The following is a 22,742-nucleotide window of genomic DNA, read 5'->3' as shown; positions in this document are numbered from 1 at the left end:
AGCAGTGCTGTTACTGCCATTGCTGGTTGGCCTCGGGATCAGCCTTAAGAACATGTCAATACCCATTGTTCCTCCAAAGGCAGTTCCGCAGCCAGATCTGCAGCTGCTGCTTTTAATATATATTTTTTGAAATATCCCATCCCTTTCTTAGGACTGAAGCAAAATTAGAAATTGTCTGAATCCTTCTGAATGTCACGATAAGGCATCCATGCCCTGGAAATCCATCCCGACTCCTGTGTTTCAACTTGGCTCCCTGACACTCTGAGCCCCCAGAGGAGCCATCCTCCCGTGAGAGAGACTGGACAGTGCTCACACCAGTCCCCAGAGCACCTCCCCGGAGGAAAGGAAGATGGACTCTTAGTATGCACCTGTGAGCTCTGTGGGTCATGAGGTTTGTCCTTGGCCAGATGCCAGGCACTCTGAAACAGAATGGCACTCAGGGCTCCACCCGAGTCTCACTACAAAGTGACCAGGCTCACTGAAGCGCTTTATCTTCGTAACCTTTGGAGGCCTTCAAATTTAATGAAAAAAGAAATTTGTCTTGATTTTTGTGCCCTAATGTGCACCTTTGTGATGGTGCAAAGCAGTACTACAACCACCCCCCCCCCCCAATGCTTCTGCTTGTCCTCAGGTAGCACTTCAAATAAGTTGCATGGAGAGGGTTAAAACTCTTCAAGAGAAATCCTCTCCCCATCAAGCCATGGCTGTGTGTACTCAGCAGGCCAGTGAACCACACTCAGCAGGTTTACACAGACGCTGTGTGGGTGCCCAGAGACCTTGTCGAGATCCCCACGGATGAGGCCTAGGGTAGAGATGTCCTCCCATGCTGCACTAGGTGGCTAGGTCTAACCAAGGTTTTGGGGGAATCAGGTCACCTGAGTGCCCAGGTGCAGGCTGGGCTCGCTGGACCGTGAGGTGCCCACAGGGTGAGGGAGCCCTGTGTGGTGCCAGCTCAGGCTTACACCACACAGTTGGCCTGGGGCGAGTCTGACTTCAGGCCTGGCCTGGTGTGAGAGCAAGCCCTGCCCTACTGCCCTGCTCCAGACTTAGAGCAGGAGGAAGGAGGGAGCGCGGCCCTCAGGAGGAAGCAGGAGCCTGGCAGTGCCGTCCTGGATGCCACCAGACCCGCGTCGCTTCTGGACATGTCCTTGTGCTTGCAGGAAGGAGGGAGCCACAGGCCTGTTGGTGGCTGTGGATGAATGCGCGAGGGAGCTCAGCGCAGGTCCGTCCAGCCTCTTCCAACCTCGAGGTTGAGCAAAGAAGAGTTTGCTTTTTGTCTAAGTAAGAAAGCTCATGGTCAGGGGACGCTCGTTCCTTCCAGTAAATCAACCAGTTCGCGTTTTGCTTGTAGGTGCCCCACCCCTGGCTGTGACGGTTCTGGACACATCACCGGCAACTATGCTTCCCACAGGAGGTACGTGAAGACTCTTCCTCCCGCCAGCCCTGCTCTCTCCTGGAGCCACAGGGAGCCTCCATCTCTGTGGCTCCGGAGCAGGTCGGCTGGCTCCCTGGTAAGATGAAGGCTCCAGAGAGCAGAGCTGTCCTCCCCCGCCTTCCCTGGAGAGCCCGGAGGCTCTCTCCACACCTCACTGCAGAGCAGGCGGCTCGGCTGCCAGGTTGCCAGGCTTCCCCGGCTGCTCTCCACCCTGAACGCGTAACACGGGAGGGTACCTCTCTAGCGTGCTGTCCCCCAGGTCTCCGAGCACTGGCTGTGAGCATTCTCTTGCCTGGACAGTGATCTCTTCCAGGGTCAGATGGGAGCCACAGTGCCCCACAGGTCTCATAAGCAGGGCTCAGTGCACCTGAATGCCAGAGAGAGGAACTTCACAAATTCTAGGCCCTGCCACTCCCCAAAGAGTGTGCAGTCTAGAATATGGCCTAGCAACCAGTCACGTGAGATGATCCGTGCCGTCTGCCCCTCAGGGAGCCTGTGGGACCTATTGGACACCAGGCCCTGTGTTCTAGTGCTCAGCTGGCAGGAGGGAAGAGCTCTCGCTTCCCTCAAGCATGAAAACTAGTAAGAAGAGAGTCACACGCAACTTTCTTCCCATGACCCATGCGAACTCAGCCCCATGGTCCTGGAGCCATGTTAGCGCAGGGGCCAGGGCAGGCACATGCCTAGGGCCCAAGAGAGGACACAGCCGCCTGCCATGGCTCCTCCTCCTGGGTGCACTCTGCAGTCCCAGACAGCCCCGCCCCATGGGGAACACGGCAGCTAACCTGCCCCGAACAAGCCTCCTAGAGGGGTCTGATGAGGGCGGGGCGGGGGGTGCCAGCAGAGGGCACCAGGGAGTCTTGGGAGCACTCCCAGGTGGCAGGATGAGGTCACAGCACTCCTGAAGGACTGATCTCGCGCCAAGGTAGCTGAGGCCAAGCACATGGGAATGGAGTCCTGTGAACCAGTCCACAGGAGGACAGAGGGACTTGGGGGCAAGGTGGCAGGCCTGCAGGCAGGGCCAAGGGGCAGATGGACTGGGAAACAGGTCACCATGTGGCAATGGAGAACCTCAAAGGTTGTGAACAGGGACAGCTCTGCTGTGGTTCAGAGTGGACCCTAGCCTGCCTAACAGGTGTTGCTGGACATGGAGTCACACTTCAGGACAGACCCAGGAGGTCCAATTCCAAGGTCTCTGTATCCAAAACTAGAGAGTTAAATAGACATGCTCAGCCCCCACAGTCCCTTCTACAGAGACAGCCACAGTGTGGGCCTCAGGTGCAGTGGGACAGGGCTCAGCACGACACTCCCCCATGCAGACCGAGGGAGGGCCTGGAAGCAGCAGGAGCAGGGCCTGGGGAGCTGGGCCTGCCTGTCCCGCAGCAGTCGCCCTGGCAGGTGGCTCCTGCCTCCGCCAGCTCTCTCCTCCACATCCCCTGCATTTCTCCTGCAGAGCCGCTGCTCCCTAGGAGGCCGACTCCTCCGGCCCACAGCATCCTCACCACCCCAGTCTCTTACAGCCTTGGGAAGGACTGAAGGGAGAGGCTTTGAGAGAGGGCAGGGCAACCTCCTCCCCTCTGGTCTCGTCCCCAGAAGCCCAAGCTGGGGAGAAGGGAGTCACAGCCTGCACCCTAGTCAGGAAAGCCTGCCAGAGTCAGGTGTGCACCGATTCTGAGAGGTGTTTCTCTTTTAGCCTTTCAGGGTGTCCAAGAGCAAAAAAAAGTGGCATCCGGATAGCACAAAGCAAAGAAGATAAAGAAGACCAGGAGCCCATCAGGTATGAGGGTCAGGAGGCCAGGACTATTAGGGAAGCCAGTGAGCATCCATAGGAAAAAGAGCCCTCAGGTCACAGTGAACATCTGCTGAGATTTCAATAAACTGGGAAGTCAGGCAGACCAGACCACGTGTGGGAATTGGCCAGGCAGCAACCAGTGCTGTTCTGCAATAAGCTTGTATGGCTGATATTGTGAGTAATACCAAAATGAAAACCAAGAAACTCCCTCTCCCCAGCAGAACTGACAGGAGAGCAGACTTGTGAAGGTTTATGAAGGGATTAAATAGAAAATGGAAGTGAATATTTCACTGATATCCTCGTTGATCCTGGCCCTCAGTGAAGCACTGAGCTCCCTAGCTTGGCCCTAGATCCGGCTGCGAGGGGGTCGGCCCCACATCAGGGCCACTGTGCCCCATGTCAAAAGTCTGCAGAATGACCTGGCGATCTTTCTGAATTTCCAATCTCAGTATTTTTGGAGAAAAAAAATCCGTTGAAACAAAATAAAACCAAGGCCTTGGTCCAGAAGGCTTTGGCTGGCCGCAGCCTGCCCAGGGCCACCCTGGAGGGCTCCACCAGGTGGCGCCCTTGGCCCATGTTTGGTCTCCACCAGCTCCAGGCCCTGCCCGGTCAGCTGACTGCACAAGCTCCCTTTCCTTTTCCTGTAGGTCCTCGAGCAATGACAGTGAAATTTGTCCCCTCTGTCTGCTGTCCAGGTGTCCTGTCCCAGGCTGTGACGGTCAGGGCCACATCACTGGGAAGTATGCGTCCCACCGCAGCGCCTCAGGGTGCCCCTTGGCGGCCAAGAGGCAGAAAGATGGGTACCTCAACGGCTCCCAGTTCTCCTGGAAGTCGGTCAAGACGGAGGGAATGTCCTGCCCCACGCCGGGGTGTGACGGATCCGGGCACGTCAGCGGCAGCTTCCTCACACACCGCAGGTGAGTGCCTGGCTGGCCGCGGTGGGTCACCCCGCTGCAGCTGCCGAGCTGCCCACAGGCTTTGTCACCTCTGAAAAAGAAAAGTGATGACCATCAGGCCAACTAGGGGAACCTGGAGGTTGGGGAGCAATGAACGGGACTTTAAATCTGCTTGGAAAGCACAACCGTGTGGTCACATCTGTTCCTGGGGACAGGGAGTTCCAATGCTGCTCACCAGGACCCACGGTAGAGGTGGCTCTAACTGCACACGCTGTCTGTAGGCCACCCCCTTGATCTCCGCTGGAACTTTCAGGAGGCCCTGCTGGAACAGAGACCCACTGTCCTAGCAGGTTTATGTCAAAACACACGAAAAAATCACCCAGGACCCAATAGCCCGCCTTAATTTTTCTTTGCTTAATTTAAAAAGAAATACATGAAATTAGACTGTCTTGGGAGAGCTCTGTTTTGAGGCATGCAGCTTGTCGGGCTCCTGGGGAGGTGACAGGCCTGAGCAGAGAGAGACTTCAAAGACCAGCAGGACGCGTTCCACTGTGGCTCAGGAGCTGGGAGCCCAGGCCCCTCTGTGCAACGCAGACAGTTGCCCTGGGGAGACTCGCGAGCTCTCCTTGCTGCTGCTCCCCACGCATTCCCCACAGAGACCAGTCCTGTGCACCCTGCATCCCTCTGTAGAGCCACCTAGAATACAAGATGAACAGCAGAGACCGCAGAACAGGGAGAGTTCAGGACTCACACCGCGCCCCCCAACACTTAAGGAGGGTGTTTTTAAGTATTAATGGAGTCTCTGCTTAGGTGGAAACTGCAGATGCTATAAATACACTCAAAAAAAAAGACCGAATGCCATTCTTGTCCCTTCCCCATGGCAGGTGGACCCTTGAAAGAAGGGCTCACACACAGGACACACTTGCCCCTGAGCCATTTGCCCCCTTTCACACCAATAGGTCACTTTGTCCCTTAGGTCTGTGCACAAGGTCAGGGGCTTCTGTCCACAGTACAGCAAGGCCAGCAGGATGACCCTTCCTGGTTTCTTCCTGACTGACCCCACCAGTGTCTCCAAAGAGCCAGGGTGCAGGTTCCTCTGCACACGCTGCATGTACGCAGGCGGCCAGCTCTCACACAGTGCACAGGAGCGATTCCAGGCTCTCCAAGACTGGGCCACGCCTCTGAGCAAGGCTGAGGCTCGCCAGGGTCACTCCTAGGGAAAGTGCTCCTCTTGCTGAGGGGCTGAAGGGGTGGTGCCCACTCCTGTCTCCAAACCTTCCATTGACAGGATGAGAGCCCCGAGTCGGGGGGGCAGAGAGTGGGATCTCTGCCCGTGGAAGTCAGGGGCTAGGGGCCACCCCTGCCCCAGCCTCCCCAAATGCCAGCTGCTCTGCTATGGGCCCCCCCACCACTGGCTCCCCCACGACCTTCCCCAAGGGCCACTCCAACAGGGGCTCTGAGGGGAGTGTGCCTGGCAGCCTGCCCCACTACAGACGGGATCTCGGGGCGAGGTGCACCTCACGAGGAAATGCCTCCAGTGGCCCCCGCCCCCACCCCAGGGCTCAGCAGACACTACCCTCAGCGTCCCCAATCCTTGGAGGCCACAGAGGCCCAGGGCATGAGTGAGATGACCCCACCCAGGGCCAGCCACTGCCAGGCCGGGGGCCACAGCAGGTGAGGGGCCAGGCTGATGGCAACAGCATCTCAGTCATCTCGGGGGCTCCTGTGGGGGCTGCATGTGGAGAGCTGAGGCTTGACCAGGCTGGACGGCGTCCTGCACTTCCCTGCAGGGGATGGAAACTGGCACACTGCAGAGGCTGGCCTACCGTCCTCCAGGAGCGTCTGGACATGGTAGATGGGAAGATGGGCGTGAGGGTGGACAGGAGGCCCATGGTGCAGCCAGAGCAGGACAGAGCCACCTTTGATTTGGCTTTGGTGTTAAATGCTGGTGACCCCCACGTCGCACACCGTCTTAGCCGAGTTTAGACGCAGGGCTAGATGGTGTCGCGGATGTCCACCTGGCCGCCAAACATCTCCAGGACTGCTTCAGTCCCCCAAGCAGAAGCAGGTGCCCTCTAGCAACAGCTACCCACCCTCGCCCCCCACCCCATGTCACCTCCATGTCTCTAGTATGATGGTGCTAGGGACCTCATGTGAGTGGGCTCTGCTGCATTTGTCCCTCTGTGACTGGCTTATCCCCCTCAGTAGAATGTCCTCATGTCCATCCACACTGTAGCCTGTGTTGGTATCCCTGTCCTTTTGTAGGCTGGATAATGAATGCTCATTGTGCACTGACCAGTATTTTTATCTGTTGAGCAAGTCTCCATTTGTTTTGTTAGGTAGGCTTGGTGTCATTTTCTGAAAATACTGTGAAATCAATATTGGCTATGAGCACAGCTAAACATGGACAACTGGACTTACTGGAGAGGTGGTCCCTGCGGCCTCCAGTGTCCCCGGGGCCATGGCTTCTCCAGGCTTCCTGGGCTGCCTGGAAGCTTTCCCAAGCCTGCATACCTTGGCCATGTCCCTCTGGTGCATGGAGACGTGTGGACACTCACCTCTGCCATGACCACAAACTGCCCGGGCTTCAGCAGCTAGCACAGGTTGAACAGAAGGTACAGGTCTTACTTCTCCTGTCCCCAGTCACGGCAATCCGTGTAAGGGATGAAGAATCACCCGTCAGCAGAGGCCAGAGTTAAAGAGTAGATGAAGCAGGGCAAAGGTCATGGCTTCTGGGCCCTGATGCTCAATAAACCAGGTACCTGGAAGCCATGCCCAGGGCCAGCTGTGAGCTGTGCAGTGTGGCCTCACCTCCTGGCTCCTCCTGCAGGGAGCTCACTCTTTGCAACCTGGAGGCCAGGTGGGAGGTCTTCTCTCCCATCCTTTTGTCCCAAGCAAAGTCTTATCTGAATGAAGACAGAGCTCAGTTAAAGAAAATGGAAACATTTCATCTTCAGGACTGCTGGGTATTTCTAAAAAAGAAGTTCTTGATCGGCAAATCGGCCCTTCCAAATCAGATGCGTCTTCAAGTACTCAGACAAATGTGTCTGCTGGCTTGGGAGCCAGGGTGGATGCCTTTGCACATGGTGGGTTCAGACCCACCCAGCTAGCATGGCCATAACAAGGCCCACTGGCCGGGTGGCAGCACGTGAACTTCAGGGGACACAAGCATTCAGACCATCGCAGAGGGAAGTCATGATGGTGTCATTTTAAATATGTCCATTTGAGATTTTGTGGCACTTTGAAGTAGAAATATGTCCATCTGACAGCTGGGCAGGGGTGGCCCAGAAAGAGCAACAACTAGTCACTCCTGACCCCAGGGCTCACAGGAACCAGGAACAGGATGGGACAAGTCACGGCCAAGCCAGCTCTGGGGGTCACTGGTGCCTGCTGGCAGGTAGACGACGGAGGCCACCAGAACGGTGGAGATGCTGTGGGCAGGAGACCAGGTGCAGCCACGTGGCAGGGCCACCAAGAGGAGGCTGTCCACCTGCAAGGGTCATGTGGCAGAGGGCCAGCCAGGTGAGGCATCGAAACAACTGTTTACCCCCAAAATGGGGACCATGTTGGCCCGGGCACTCAATGGGGTCATGCTTAGGAAAGGGTCTGAGGTGGCTCAAGGCCACACCATGGACGTGATGGACAGCTCAAGAGGTCTGTGGGAGAGGAAGCAAGGAGGTGAGACCTGATCCTGTCGTCTGAGGAGAAGAAACCAGGAGAAGGAACAAAATCAGACATGGGAACGGCCAGGGACCGACGGAGCCGCTCAGCGTAAGTCTGCACACCAAGGAGGACCAGTGCGGCTGCACACGCCTGGGCAGGGAGGCCAGTGGAGGAGGCCGCCCTGGAGGACCTCCAGTAGCCAGTGGCAGTGGCACTGAGTCAGGCGGGGACAGTGCTTCCTGTGCCCATCTGTCCCTAGGAACGTGCACGACAGAGGCTTCCAAGTGGGCAGGGCTGGCGGCTGAGGACACAGTGTCAAGGCAGGGGGGACGTCCCTGCCAGGCAGAGGTGGTGTGCGAGGTGGCCCAGCAGGGAGGACCGAGCTGCAGAGGCAGACCCCTGGGGAGGCCTCCCTGTGTACCCAGAGACCCTGGACACAGTGCTGCTGTCCCAGGACGCCTGCCCTCAGCCTCGTCAGGGCCTCCTCGCCCTTCCAAACAATGGCAGTGATGCGCGGGGCTGACCTCATGCCAAGGAGGGTGTCCAGCCCCTTCGTCTTCCGAGCATCCAAGGAATGAGACCGACATTTAACCAGCTAAGGAGTAGGTGGGTCACTGAGGCAGGTTCGAGCCAAGGTCTGGCCAGCCACCTTCTCCTGCAGGCAGAGCCCGCTCCTCCGTGTTCCCGGGTCTTCCTGGCTCTGATCACTGATCCACTTGGTGAGACCCCGGGCTCCTGTCTCCTGTGGAGAGCTGCGTTTCCACCTGACCCAACCACCACAGCTGTCGGGCTCCTCTAGCACTCTGTGCATGCACAGGACAGCTGCCATCCCCGGAACAGCACAGTCCTCTCTCACCAAGGACTTTGTGCATCTTTAGGAAGGGGTTCGAGTGTGTCTGAGACAGGAAGCAGCTGTGAGTTCCTGGGGTGCAGATTAGACGTCCTGGGGTCTAACAGCAACCAGATGCACATCATCAGGTGTGTGCAGAAGTTAGGAGGGAGAAGCAGAAGTGGGAAGGCTCCATCAGGTCTGAACCATCACTGGGGCCCTGGGCTGCACACCCACCTTCATGGGAAGAGCCTCACCAGACCTGGGCAGAGCCTGGGGTGAGCCGGAAGGTATGCCCTGGTGACCATGAAGGCAGGAGAGAAACGTGGGCTACGGGGAGGGGACTTCCTAACACAGAGCTTACTCTCGTGCAGGTGAGCAGAGCTGGCCTCTATCAGGTTCTCCACCGAGGATTCCACCCATGGTAGCATGAAAATATTCAAAGAAAACGTTGTACCCAAACTGAACATGCGTACCCTTTTCTCATCATTGTCCCCAAACAATACAGCGTAACAGCTGTTCACCCAACAGCTGCATCGTGTTGGGTGTCGCAGAGAGTCTGGGGATGGTCTCAAGTGCGTGGCAGATGTGGGAAGGCCACCTGCACACACTGTGGCATTTTCTCTGAAAGCTGTGAGCTGTGCGTGTGTCTGCCGCAGGTCTCAGAACCAGCCACTGACACCAGGGCACAGCTGTGTGTCAGCCTCACCTCGATTCTTGTTCCTCCCAAGTGCACTTGGAGAGTTTCTCCAAACTTGAATTCGTTGCTTCTGATTCTAAACACCAAATGCTGCGGGAAGTATGCCTTGCCTTTCAGAGGCCTTGGCCAGCGCCCGTGTCCTCTTCAGCCACCTCTGAGACCCTCTCAGGGCTTTTGCCCAGACCGTGCGAGTGAATCCGTTCATTCCTTCAGAGCTCATCACAAGGCAGATAGACTCTTCTAGAAGCTTGTTTTGCTTGACAGTTCCCAGGAGAACTGTGGAGAACTGTCGCCACACTGAGCACTTTCTTTCTCGTCGCTGCCATCACCTGCTTTGCCTGAGATCAGTCAGGAAAGGCTGGCCCAGCAGGACAGGTGGACAGGCACAGGAGGGAAGGCCTCTGGCACACGGTCTCCCAGGGCAACAGAGAGAGGGTGCTTAGGAGAGGATCAGGGTCCCTCTGGAGGCAGCACATGGCACCGGGGGACACTTTCCTTCAGCCCAGGTGTAGCCTGGGCCAGGGACTCGGCTGCAGTGCACGGAGAGCCCAGGAGAGGGAGCCTCGCGATGCCGAGCACCACAGAGCTTACCCTGAGGCCCGTGTGAGGAGACTCTTTGGGTCCAGTCCCTTCCCCTGAGTGCACAGTTCACGTTCGGTGAGGACAAAAGCCAGGACTCGCACGGGCAGCGGTGCAGGGCCCCACAGCATAGGCACTGGAAAAGCACCAGCCACGCGTGAGCGCCTGCCTCGGGCCCTGCTTTCAGCCCTAGGAGGCAGACCAGCAGCTGGCCTCTGGGGAAGAGGAGCTCTCTGGGACACTGCTGGCCTGTGGACAGCACGGCGGGTCTTTCTTCTCTCTGCCACGGTAAAGGATGCAGCCCCCGTCTAGACCACAGGGCAGACAGAGGAGACTCCACCGGGACAGAGTTGAGATTCACATGACTAGCAGCTCTGATCCCTGCTGCCACAAACCCCTGGGGCCTGCCACCTTAGAAGGCCCTCGGGGGCTTTCCTGCGCACCCACGCGGCTTCTCTCAAGGGAAGGACCCATGCTCCCTCTCTGGCTTTGGCTGTGGGCTGGAGAGGAAAGAGGAGGGCATCACCCCCGCGGCCTTTGTGCTACCTGAGCCTGCTTCACAGCAGGTCTCCCACGCTCTGCCCTTCTCTGGCCTGCAGGAGTCCGGGGAGGAAGACTGGGCCTCTCCAGGAGTACGGTGCCACGAGGCAGAGGAGAACATTTCCATCCAGCCAAACCCTCTGAAGCCTCAGGGTCTTGCTGGGTCCTGCTCTGGGGAGACTGCCTGGCCACACCGCAGGCCCCAGGCATTCACCATCTGGCCAGACTGCCACGTCTGGGGCAAAGGCAGAAACCACACCGGTGCTAGATCCAAGCCCTCGAATCTGGTTCCACGTCTGTCTGACTGCTCAGGGGGGCTGGGTAGGCAGTGTCCACGCTGAACCTGGCAGAACCACTGCCTGCGCCCAGGCTGAAATGCCCCAGGGGCAGGGCCTTGTCAGGGCGGACTGAGGCCCAGCCAGTCCACTGAGTGGCGAGCACTGAGAAGCAAGTTCCCTCCAGCCCCTCCCTTTGCCCCCAGGACTGGTGCCTGTGTGGAGATCGTCCGTGGGTCTGTCCTGGGGAGGAAGCCTGCCAGCTCTGCTCACCGCCCTCTGGAACAGGCACCTGCTCGATCCCGGGCCAATCCCTCGGCACTACCTCGGAGAGCACCCAGCTGCTGACCTCCATAGGTTGGCACTGGGAGGCAAGAGCTCAGATGCGGCATCTGTCCTGTGCAGTGTGCCCAGCAGGCCTGTGGGAGTTGACACCTGCAGGTCACCTCTGCCAGGCCTCCTCAGCAAGGCCACCCTGCCAGGCCACCCCTCTAGGCCTCCTCCACCTGGCACGGCGTGTCTGGCCCGGGGTCCTCCACGGGCGGAACCCAGCCCACTTTGCTTTTGCAGGAGTGTTTCCTCTGAGATGCGTTCCCGTTTGCTACCCACCATCCTGACACCCCAGGGCCTATGAGCATGCCACAGACACCCAGTGACCACAGGCTTGCTGCAGCAGAACCTCTAGCTCAGCCTCAGAGGGAACCAGCCACCCTCGGGGCACAAGGAGTGTTTTGGTTCGTTTTCTGATTAGTGCTCTGAGGGCCACAAATGTAGCAGCCTACCCCCAGCTCCACGTCTGCAGCTGGAAGTCCAGCCTAGCCTGGTACGGCTCGCCAGGCTGCAGGCCAGGTGCCTTCAGGAACGGCCTCACTGTTCTCTGATTTTCACCTCTAACTCTCCTTGAGGCAACAGTCCATTTCGGTGTCCAGTCCTCAGCAGTACCTCTGGGCACCCTGTCCTCCCAGGAGGCCTCACCAGGCCCGTGCGCTTCGAACCCCTTATCACGTCCAGCCAACAGGCCCAGGGTGCCCAGGCCGGCACACTGGAAAAAGCATCCCCAACGCCCGAGGCTTCTAGTGCTTCAGTTTGGCCTGAGGGACAGAGGGGTGAGTTTCTCAGGTTGCTCAGTTTCAGCTGACAGATTTAAATGTGAACGACCACCTGAGGCCGGGCTACCATGGATCAGGTCTGCCAGGCATGCCAGCCACAGCGCCGGCCTTTCTGCAGCTGAGATCCCCTTCCCAGCTCCTCCCAGAAGGCCAGAGGAGATGTTCCAAGTGCACAGCCCCAGCTCCCCTCCCAGTGGTCATTATCTGTACCCAGTGGAACCCCTGGTCCCTCCTGCAGCACTCAGAGCCAAAGGCCCCAGAGGGACAGGGTGCAGTGGCCAAGTTCCCATCCTCTGGCCCCCACACCTTGTCTGGGGCCACCTTGGCCAGGTGCCCATGGCACAGGTGTCTCTCCTTACAGCTGACTCCTCCCACACTGGGCCATTTGAGCCAACTCTGGGCCACAGCCCAAACCCTCAGAACAGTTACTGTTCACGCATTAAAAAGAGAACAGAGACCCTCTGGGTCCTGGGAAGGTATTTGGGCTAAGAACCCAAACGGCACCACCAGACGTGAGGGCATGGATTTCCTAAGACCACCACACAGATCAGCCCAACCAGGCAGGGGAGCTGGAGGCCAGAAGCCCGAACTCGGGTGCCTGCCCTCCCACCCCGGCAGCAGGACTGCTCTCTTACTGTCCTGGTGGCGCATGGCAGGCACACAGCACCCAGTCCCTGCCTGCCTCCACCCCACTTGCCCATCTTCCCCGAGTCTGCGTCCAAGTCTCCCTCCTCCTATGAAGACAGTGGTCATATTGAACTAGGAATCTAGATTTGACCACATCCTAAGACCTAAGTAGGTTTCCAAATAAGGCCATGCTCACAGGTGCAGGCATGAGGACCCCTGTCCCTTGGGAGACAGCCAAGGAGAAACGAGAAAAAACACTCTTCTTACTGCCTGTCAGGGTTAGTTCAGCTGTCAGCCACACAACTCTAATGGCACAGCAGGTGCCGGAGAGGGTCCTCCAGGGTCCTGTGCCACTGGGTTGGGAAGGAGGAGGGTGCAGGTGTGCAGGGCAGAGCCCTCAGGCCCCACCTGAGTGTGGGGGACAGAAAGGAGGAGGGTGCAGGTGTGCAGGGCAGAGCCTCCAGGTCCCACCTGAGTGTGGGGGACAGAAAGGAGGAGGGTGCAGGTGTGCAGGGCAGAGCCTCCAGGTCCCACCTGAGTGTGGGGCACAGGAAGGAGGAGGGTGCAGGGTGCAGGGCAGAGCCCCCAGGTCCCACCTGAGTGTGGGGCACAGGAAGGAGGAGGGTGCAGATGTGCAGGGCAGAGCCTCCAGGTCCCACCTGAGTGTGGGGGACAGGAAGGAGGAGGGTGCAGGTGTGCAGGGCAGAGCCTCCAGTTCCCACCTGAGTGTGGGGCACAGGAAGGAGGAGGGTGCAGGTGTGCAGGGCAGAGCCCCCAGGTCCCACCTGAGTGTGGGGCACAGGAAGGAGGAGGGTGCAGGTGTGCAGGGCAGAGCCTCCAGTTCCCACCTGAGTGTGGGGGACAGAAAGGAGGAGGGTGCAGGTGTGCAGGGCAGAGCCTCCAGTTCCCACCTGAGTGTGGGGCACAGGAAGGAGGAGGGTGGAGGTGTGCAGGGCAGAGCCCCCAGGTCCCACCTGAGTGTGGGGCACAGGAAGGAGGAGGGTGCAGGTGTGCAGGGCAGAGCCTCCAGTTCCCACCTGAGTGTGGGGGACAGAAAGGAGGAGGGTGCAGGTGTGCAGGGCAGAGCCCCCAGGTCCCACCTGAGTGTGGGGGACAGGAAGGAGGAGGGTGCAGGTGTGCAGGGCAGAGCCCCCAGTTCCCACCTGAGTGTGGGGGACAGGAAGGAGGAGGGTGCAGGTGTGCAGGGCAGAGCCCCCAGGTCCCACCTGAGTGTGGGGGACAGGAAGGCGGAGGGTGCAGGTGTGCAGGGAAGAGCCTCCAGTTCCACCCTGAGTGTGGGGCACAGGAAGGAGGAGGGTGCAGGTGTGCAGGGCAGAGCCTCCAGTTCCCACCTCAGTTTGGGGGACAGGAAGGAGGAGGGTGCAGGTGTGCAGGGCAGAGCCTCCAGTTCCCACCTGAGTGTGGGGACAGGAAGGAGGAGGGTGCAGGTGTGCAGGGCAGAGCCAACAGGTCCCACCTGAGTGTGGGGGACAGGAAGGAGGAGGGTGCAGGTGTGCAGGGAAGAGCCTCCAGTTCCACCCTGAGTGTGGGGCACAGGAAGGAGGAGGGTGCAGGTGTGCAGGGCAGAGCCTCTAGTTCCCACCTGAGTGTGGGGGACAGGAAGGAGGAGGGTGCAGGTGTGCAGGGCAGAGCCTCTAGTTCCGACCTGAGTGTGGGGGACAGGAAGGAGGAGGGTGCAGGTGTGCAGGGCAGAGCCCCCAGGTCCCACCTGAGTGTGGGGGACAGGAAGGAGGAGGGTGCAGGTGTGCAGGGCAGAGCCCCCAGGTCCCACCTGAGTGTGGGGCACAGGAAGGAGGAGGGTGCAGGTGTGCAGGGCAGAGCCTCCAGTTCCCACCTGAGTGTGGGGCACAGGAAGGAGGAGGGTGCAGGTGTGCAGGGCAGAGCCTCCAGTTCCCACCTGATGTGGGGGACAGGAAGGAGGAGGGTGCAGGTGTGCAGGGCAGAGCCCCCAGGTCCCACCTGAGTGTGGGGGACAGGAAGGCGGAGGGTGCAGGTGTGCAGGGCAGAGCCTCCAGTTCCCACCTCAGTTTGGGGGACAGGAAGGAGGAGGGTGCAGGTGTGCAGGGCAGAGCCTCCAGTTCCCACCTGAGTGTGGGGCACAGGAAGGAGGAGGGTGCAGGTGTGCAGGGCAGAGCCTCTAGTTCCCACCCGAGTGTGGGGCACAGGAAGGAGGAGGGTGTAGGTGTGCAGGGCAGAGCCTCCAGGCCCCACCTGAGTGTGGGGGACAGGAAGGAGGAGGGTGCAGGTGTGCAGGGCAGAGCCTCCAGTTCCCACCTGATGTGGGGGACAGGAAGGAGGAGGGTGCAGGTGTGCAGGGCAGAGCCTCCAGTTCCCACCTGATGTGGGGGACAGGAAGGAGGAGGGTGCAGGTGTGCAGGGCAGAGCCTCTAGTTCCCACCCGAGTGTGGGGCACAGGAAGGAGGAGGGTGCAGGTGTGCAGGGCAGAGCCTCCAGGTCCCACCTGATGTGGGGGACAGGAAGGAGGAGGGTGCAGGTGTGCAGGGAAGAGCCTCCAGTTCCCACCTGATGTGGGGGACAGGAAGGAGGAGGGTGCAGGTGTGCAGGGCAGAGCCTCCAGTTCCCACCTGAGTTTGGGGCACAGGAAGGAGGAGGGTGCAGGTGTGCAGGGCAGAGCCTCTAGTTCCCACCTGAGTGTGGGGGACAGGAAGGAGGAGGGTGCAGGTGTGCAGGGAAGAGCCTCCAGTTCCCACCTGAGTGTGGGGCACAGGAAGGAAGAGGGTGCAGGTGTGCAGGGCAGAGCCTCCAGGCCCCACCTGAGTGTGGGGCACAGGAAGGAGGAGGGTGCAGGTGTGCAGGGCAGAGCCTCCAGTTCCCACCTGAGTGTGGGGCACAGGAAGGAGGAGGGTGCAGGTGTGCAGGGCAGAGCCTCCAGGCCCCACCTGAGTGTGGGGCACAGGAAGGAGGAGGGTGCAGGTGTGCAGGGCAGAGCCTCCAGTTCCCACCTGAGTGTGGGGCACAGAAAGGAGGAGGGTGCAGGTGTGCAGGGCAGAGCCTCCAGTTCCCACCTGAGTGTGGGGCACAGGAAGGAGGAGGGTGCAGGTGTGCAGGGCAGAGCCTCCAGTTCCCACCCGAGTGTGGGGCACAGGAAGGAGGAGGGTGCAGGTGTGCAGGGCAGAGCCCCCAGTTCCCACCGGAGTGTGGGGGACAGGACGGAGGAGGGTGCAGGTGTGCAGGGCAGAGCCTCCAGGCCCCACCTGAGTGTGGGGGACAGGAAGGAGGAGGGTGCAGGTGTGCAGGGCAGAGCCTCCAGTTCCCACCTGATGTGGGGGACAGGAAGGAGAGGGTGCAGGTGTGCAGGGCAGAGCCTCCAGGCCCCACCTGAGTGTGGGGGATAGGAAGGAGGAGGGTGCAGGTGTGCAGGGCAGAGCCCCCAGGTCCCACCTGAGTGTGGGGCACAGGAAGGAGGAGGGTGCAGGTGTGCAGGGCAGAGCCTCCAGTTCCCACCTGAGTGTGGGGCACAGGAAGGAGGAGGGTGCAGGTGTGCAGGGCAGAGCCTCCAGGCCCCACCTGAGTGTGGGGGACAGGAAGGAGGAGGGTGCAGGTGTGCAGGGCAGAGCCTCCAGTTCCCACCTGAGTGTGGGGCACAGGAAGGAGGAGGGTGCAGGTGTGCAGGGCAGAGCCTCCAGGCCCCACCTGAGTGTGGGGGATAGGAAGGAGGAGGGTGCAGGTGTGCAGGGCAGAGCCTCCAGGCCCCACCCGAGTGTGGGGGACAGGAAGGAGGAGGGTGCAGGTGTGCAGGGCAGAGCCTCCAGTTCCCACCTGATGTGGGGGACAGGAAGGAGGAGGGTGCAGGTGTGCAGGGCAGAGCCTCCAGTTCCCACCTGATGTGGGGGACAGGAAGGAGGAGGGTGCAGGTGTGCAGGGCAGAGCCTCTAGTTCCCACCCGAGTGTGGGGCACAGGAAGGAGGAGGGTGCAGGTGTGCAGGGCAGAGCCTCTAGTTCCCACCCGAGTGTGGGGCACAGGAAGGAGGAGGGTGCAGGTGTGCAGGGCAGAGCCTCCAGGTCCCACCTGATGTGGGGGACAGGAAGGAGGAGGGTGCAGGTGTGCAGGGAAGAGCCTCCAGTTCCCACCTGATGTGGGGGACAGGAAGGAGGAGGGTGCAGGTGTGCAGGGAAGAGCCTCTAGTTCCCACCTGTTGTGGGGGACAGGAAGGAGGAGGGTGCAGGTGTGCAGGGCAGAGCCTCCAGTTCCCACCTGATGTGGGGGACAGGAAGGAGGAGGGTGCAGGTGTGCAGGGCAGAGCCTCCAGTTCCCACCTGATGTGGGGGACAGGAAGGAGGAGGGTGCAGGTGTGCAGGGCAGAGCCTCTAGTTCCCACCCGAGTGTGGGGCACAGGAAGGAGGAGGGTGCAGGTGTGCAGGGCAGAGCCTCCAGTTCCCACCTGAGTGTGGGGCACAGGAAGGAGGAGGGTGCAGGTGTGCAGGGCAGAGCCTCCAGGTCCCACCTGAGTGTGGGGGACAGAAAGGAGGAGGGTGCAGGTGTGCAGGGCAGAGCCTCCAGTTCCCACCTGAGTGTGGGGCACAGGAAGGAGGAGGGTGCAGGTGTGCAGGGAAGAGCCTCCAGTTCCCACCTGAGTGTGGGGGACAGGACGGAGGAGGGTGCAGGTGTGCAGGGCAGAGCCTCCAGTTCCCACCTGAGTGTGGGGATAGGAAGGAGGAGGGTGCAGGTGTGCAGGGCAGAGCCCCCAGGTCCCACCTGAGTGTGGGGCACAGGAAGGAGGAGGGTGCAGGTGTGCAGGGCAGAGCCTCCAGTTCCCACCTGAGTGTGGGGGACAGAAAGGAGGAGGGTGCAGGTGTGCAGGGCAGAGCCTCCAGTTCCCACCTGATGTGGGGGACAGGAAGGAGGAGGGTGCAGGTGTGCAGGGCAGAGCCTCCAGTTCCCACCTGATGTGGGGGACAGGAAGGAGGAGGGTGCAGGTGTGCAGGGAAGAGCCTCCAGTTCCCACCTGATGTGGGGGACAGGAAGGAGGAGGGTGCAGGTGTGCAGGGCAGAGCCTCCAGTTCCCACCTGAGTGTGGGGGACAGGAAGGAGGAGGGTGCAGGTGTGCAGGGCAGAGCCTCCAGGTCCCACCTGAGTGTGGGGGACAGAAAGGAGGAGGGTGCAGGTGTGCAGGGCAGAGCCTCCAGTTCCCACCTGAGTGTGGGGGACAGGAAGGAGGAGGGTGCAGGTGTGCAGGGCAGAGCCTCCAGGTCCCACCTGAGTGTGGGGGACAGGAAGGAGAAGGGTGCAGGTGTGCAGGGAAGAGCCTCTAGTTCCCACCTGAGTGTGGGGCACAGGAAGGAGGAGGGTGCAGGTGTGCAGGGCAGAGCCTCCAGTTCCCACCTGAGTGTGGGGGACAGGAAGGAGGAGGGTGCAGGTGTGCAGGGCAGAGCCTCCAGGTCCCACCTGAGTGTGGGGGACAGAAAGGAGGAGGGTGCAGGTGTGCAGGGCAGAGCCTCCAGTTCCCACCTGAGTGTGGGGGACAGGAAGGAGGAGGGTGCAGGTGTGCAGGGCAGAGCCTCCAGGTCCCACCTGAGTGTGGGGGACAGGAAGGAGAAGGGTGCAGGTGTGCAGGGAAGAGCCTCTAGTTCCCACCTGAGTGTGGGGCACAGGAAGGAGGAGGGTGCAGGTGTGCAGGGCAGAGCCTCTAGTTCCCACCCGAGTGTGGGGGACAGGAAGGAGGAGGGTGCAGGTGTGCAGGGCAGAGCCTCCAGTTCCCACCTGAGTGTGGGGGACAGGAAGGAGGAGGGATCAGGTGTGCAGGGCAGAGCCTCCAGTTCCCACCTGATGTGGGGGACAGGAAGGAGGAGGGTGCAGGTGTGCAGGGAAGAGCCTCCAGTTCCCACCTGATGTGGGGGACAGGAAGGAGGAGGGTGCAGGTGTGCAGGGAAGAGCCTCTAGTTCCCACCTGAGTGTGGGGGACAGGAAGGAGGAGGGTGCAGGTGTGCAGGGCAGAGCCTCCAGTTCCCACCTGATGTGGGGGACAGGAAGGAGGAGGGTGCAGCTGTGCAGGGAAGAGCCTCCAGTTCCCACCTGATGTGGGGGACAGGAAGGAGGAGGGTGCAGGTGTGCAGGGAAGAGCCTCTAGTTCCCACCTGAGTGTGGGGGACAGGAAGGAGATGGGTGCAGGTGTGCAGGGCAGAGCCTCCAGTTCCCACCTGATGTGGGGGACAGGAAGGAGGAGGGTGCAGGTGTGCAGGGAAGAGCCTCTAGTTCCCACCTGAGTGTGGGGCACAGGAAGGAGGAGGGTGCAGGTGTGCAGGGCAGAGCCTCTAGTTCCCACCTGAGTGTGGGGCACAGGAAGGAGGAGGGTGCAGGTGTGCAGGGCAGAGCCTCTAGTTCCCACCCGAGTGTGGGGGACAGGAAGGAGGAGGGTGCAGGTGTGCAGGGCAGAGCCTCTAGTTCCCACCTGAGTGTGGGGGACAGGAAGGAGGAGGGTGCATGTGTGCAGGGCAGAGCCCCCAGGTCCCACCTGAGTGTGGGGGACAGGAAGGAGGAGGGTGCAGGTGTGCAGGGCAGAGCCTCTAGTTCCCACCTGAGTGTGGGGGACAGGAAGGAGGAGGGTGCAGGTGTGCAGGGCAGAGCCCCCAGGTCCCACCTGAGTGTGGGGGACAGGAAGGAGGAGGGTGCAGGTGTGCAGGGCAGAGCCTCTAGTTCCCACCCGAGTGTGGGGGACAGGAAGGAGGAGGGTGCAGGTGTGCAGGGCAGAGCCTCCAGGTCCCACCTGAGTGTGGGGGACAGGAAGGAGGAGGGTGCAGGTGTGCAGGGAAGAGCCTCCAGTTCCCACCTGAGTGTGGGGGACAGGAAGGAGGAGGGTGCAGGTGTGCAGGGCAGAGCCCCCAGGTCCCACCTGAGTGTGGGGGACAGGAAGGAGGAGGGTGCAGGTGTGCAGGGCAGAGCCTCCAGTTCCCACCTGAGTGTGGGGGACAGGAAGGAGGAGGGTGCAGGTGTGCAGGGCAGAGCCTCCAGGTCCCACCTGAGTGTGGGGGAGAGGAAGGAGGAGGGTGCAGGTGTGCAGGGCAGAGCCTCCAGTTCCCACCTGAGTGTGGGGGACAGGAAGGAGGAGGGTGCAGGTGTGCAGGGCAGAGCCTCTAGTTCCCACCTGAGTGTGGGGCACAGGAAGGAGGAGGGTGCAGGTGTGCAGGGCAGAGCCTCCAGGTCCCACCTGAGTGTGGGGGAGAGGAAGGAGGAGGGTGCAGGTGTGCAGGGCAGAGCCTCCAGTTCCCACCTGAGTGTGGGGGACAGGAAGGAGGAGGGTGCAGGTGTGCAGGGCAGAGCCCCCAGGTCCCACCTGAGTGTGGGGACAGGAAGGAGAGGGTGCAGGTGTGCAGGGCAGAGCCCCCAGGTCCCACCTGAGTGTGGGGGACAGGAAGGAGGAGGGTGCAGGTGTGCAGGGCAGAGCCCCCAGGTCCCACCTGAGTGTGGGGCACAGGAAGGAGGAGGGTGCAGGTGTGCAGGGCAGAGCCTCCAGTTCCCACCTGAGTGTGGGGCACAGGAAGGAGGAGGGTGCAGGTGTGCAGGGCAGAGCCCCCAGGTCCCACCTGAGTGTGGGGCACAGGAAGGAGGAGGGTGCAGGTGTGCAGGGCAGAGCCTCCAGTTCCCACCTGAGTGTGGGGACAGGAAGGAGGAGGGTGCAGGTGTGCAGGGCAGAGCCTCCAGTTCCCACCTGAGTGTGGGGGACAGGAAGGAGGAGGGTGCAGGTGTGCAGGGCAGAGCCTCCAGTTCCCACCTGAGTGTGGGGGACAGGAAGGAGGAGGGTGCAGGTGTGCAGGGCAGAGCCTCCAGGTCCCACCTGAGTGTGGGGGACAGGAAGGAGAAGGGTGCAGGTGTGCAGGGAAGAGCCTCTAGTTCCCACCTGAGTGTGGGGCACAGGAAGGAGGAGGGTGCAGGTGTGCAGGGCAGAGCCTCCAGTTCCCACCTGAGTGTGGGGGACAGGAAGGAGGAGGGTGCAGGTGTGCAGGGCAGAGCCTCCAGGTCCCACCTGAGTGTGGGGGACAGAAAGGAGGAGGGTGCAGGTGTGCAGGGCAGAGCCTCCAGTTCCCACCTGAGTGTGGGGGACAGGAAGGAGGAGGGTGCAGGTGTGCAGGGCAGAGCCTCCAGGTCCCACCTGAGTGTGGGGGACAGGAAGGAGAAGGGTGCAGGTGTGCAGGGAAGAGCCTCTAGTTCCCACCTGAGTGTGGGGCACAGGAAGGAGGAGGGTGCAGGTGTGCAGGGCAGAGCCTCTAGTTCCCACCCGAGTGTGGGGGACAGGAAGGAGGAGGGTGCAGGTGTGCAGGGCAGAGCCTCCAGTTCCCACCTGAGTGTGGGGGACAGGAAGGAGGAGGGATCAGGTGTGCAGGGCAGAGCCTCCAGTTCCCACCTGATGTGGGGGACAGGAAGGAGGAGGGTGCAGGTGTGCAGGGAAGAGCCTCCAGTTCCCACCTGATGTGGGGGACAGGAAGGAGGAGGGTGCAGGTGTGCAGGGAAGAGCCTCTAGTTCCCACCTGAGTGTGGGGGACAGGAAGGAGGAGGGTGCAGGTGTGCAGGGCAGAGCCTCCAGTTCCCACCTGATGTGGGGGACAGGAAGGAGGAGGGTGCAGGTGTGCAGGGAAGAGCCTCCAGTTCCCACCTGATGTGGGGGACAGGAAGGAGGAGGGTGCAGGTGTGCAGGGAAGAGCCTCTAGTTCCCACCTGAGTGTGGGGGACAGGAAGGAGATGGGTGCAGGTGTGCAGGGCAGAGCCTCCAGTTCCCACCTGATGTGGGGGACAGGAAGGAGGAGGGTGCAGGTGTGCAGGGAAGAGCCTCTAGTTCCCACCTGAGTGTGGGGCACAGGAAGGAGGAGGGTGCAGGTGTGCAGGGCAGAGCCTCTAGTTCCCACCTGAGTGTGGGGCACAGGAAGGAGGAGGGTGCAGGTGTGCAGGGCAGAGCCTCTAGTTCCCACCCGAGTGTGGGGGACAGGAAGGAGGAGGGTGCAGGTGTGCAGGGCAGAGCCTCTAGTTCCCACCTGAGTGTGGGGGACAGGAAGGAGGAGGGTGCATGTGTGCAGGGCAGAGCCCCCAGGTCCCACCTGAGTGTGGGGGACAGGAAGGAGGAGGGTGCAGGTGTGCAGGGCAGAGCCTCTAGTTCCCACCTGAGTGTGGGGGACAGGAAGGAGGAGGGTGCAGGTGTGCAGGGCAGAGCCCCCAGGTCCCACCTGAGTGTGGGGGACAGGAAGGAGGAGGGTGCAGGTGTGCAGGGCAGAGCCTCTAGTTCCCACCCGAGTGTGGGGGACAGGAAGGAGGAGGGTGCAGGTGTGCAGGGCAGAGCCTCCAGGTCCCACCTGAGTGTGGGGGACAGGAAGGAGGAGGGTGCAGGTGTGCAGGGAAGAGCCTCCAGTTCCCACCTTAGTGTGGGGGACAGGAAGGAGGAGGGTGCAGGTGTGCAGGGCAGAGCCCCCAGGTCCCACCTGAGTGTGGGGGACAGGAAGGAGGAGGGTGCAGGTGTGCAGGGCAGAGCCTCCAGTTCCCACCTGAGTGTGGGGGACAGGAAGGAGGAGGGTGCAGGTGTGCAGGGCAGAGCCTCCAGGTCCCACCTGAGTGTGGGGGAGAGGAAGGAGGAGGGTGCAGGTGTGCAGGGCAGAGCCTCCAGTTCCCACCTGAGTGTGGGGGACAGGAAGGAGGAGGGTGCAGGTGTGCAGGGCAGAGCCTCTAGTTCCCACCTGAGTGTGGGGCACAGGAAGGAGGAGGGTGCAGGTGTGCAGGGCAGAGCCTCCAGGTCCCACCTGAGTGTGGGGGAGAGGAAGGAGGAGGGTGCAGGTGTGCAGGGCAGAGCCTCCAGTTCCCACCTGAGTGTGGGGGACAGGAAGGAGGAGGGTGCAGGTGTGCAGGGCAGAGCCCCCAGGTCCCACCTGAGTGTGGGGGACAGGAAGGAGAGGGTGCAGGTGTGCAGGGCAGAGCCCCCAGGTCCCACCTGAGTGTGGGGGACAGGAAGGAGGAGGGTGCAGGTGTGCAGGGCAGAGCCCCCAGGTCCCACCTGAGTGTGGGGCACAGGAAGGAGGAGGGTGCAGGTGTGCAGGGCAGAGCCTCCAGTTCCCACCTGAGTGTGGGGCACAGGAAGGAGGAGGGTGCAGGTGTGCAGGGCAGAGCCCCCAGGTCCCACCTGAGTGTGGGGCACAGGAAGGAGGAGGGTGCAGGTGTGCAGGGCAGAGCCTCCAGTTCCCACCTGAGTGTGGGGCACAGGAAGGAGGAGGGTGCAGGTGTGCAGGGCAGAGCCTCCAGTTCCCACCTGAGTGTGGGGGACAGGAAGGAGGAGGGTGC

The 22,742-nt window shown here is 61.2% G+C and overlaps 1 protein-coding gene across 7 annotated transcripts in view; it reads left to right on the top strand.

The window, feature by feature from the left end:
• Myt1l (myelin transcription factor 1 like) overlaps positions 1-22,742 on the top strand; it is a 147,455-nt gene that overhangs the window by 101,776 nt on the left and 22,937 nt on the right. For all 7 annotated transcript variants that reach the window (XM_076832546.2, XM_076832547.2, XM_076832543.2 and 4 more), the window contains 3 exons: positions 1,352-1,414; positions 3,129-3,212; positions 3,923-4,144. In XM_076832546.2, coding sequence (XP_076688661.1) covers positions 1,352-1,414; positions 3,129-3,212; positions 3,923-4,144 — 369 coding nt within the window. The remainder of the gene's footprint in view (positions 1-1,351; positions 1,415-3,128; positions 3,213-3,922; positions 4,145-22,742) is intronic.

This window comes from Callospermophilus lateralis, chromosome 14, assembly GCF_048772815.1.
Source record: "Callospermophilus lateralis isolate mCalLat2 chromosome 14, mCalLat2.hap1, whole genome shotgun sequence".
Taxonomy (NCBI): Eukaryota; Metazoa; Chordata; class Mammalia; order Rodentia; family Sciuridae; genus Callospermophilus; species Callospermophilus lateralis.
The sequence above is the reverse complement of the archived record's forward strand: the minus strand, read 5'-3'. Positions and strand labels throughout refer to the sequence as shown.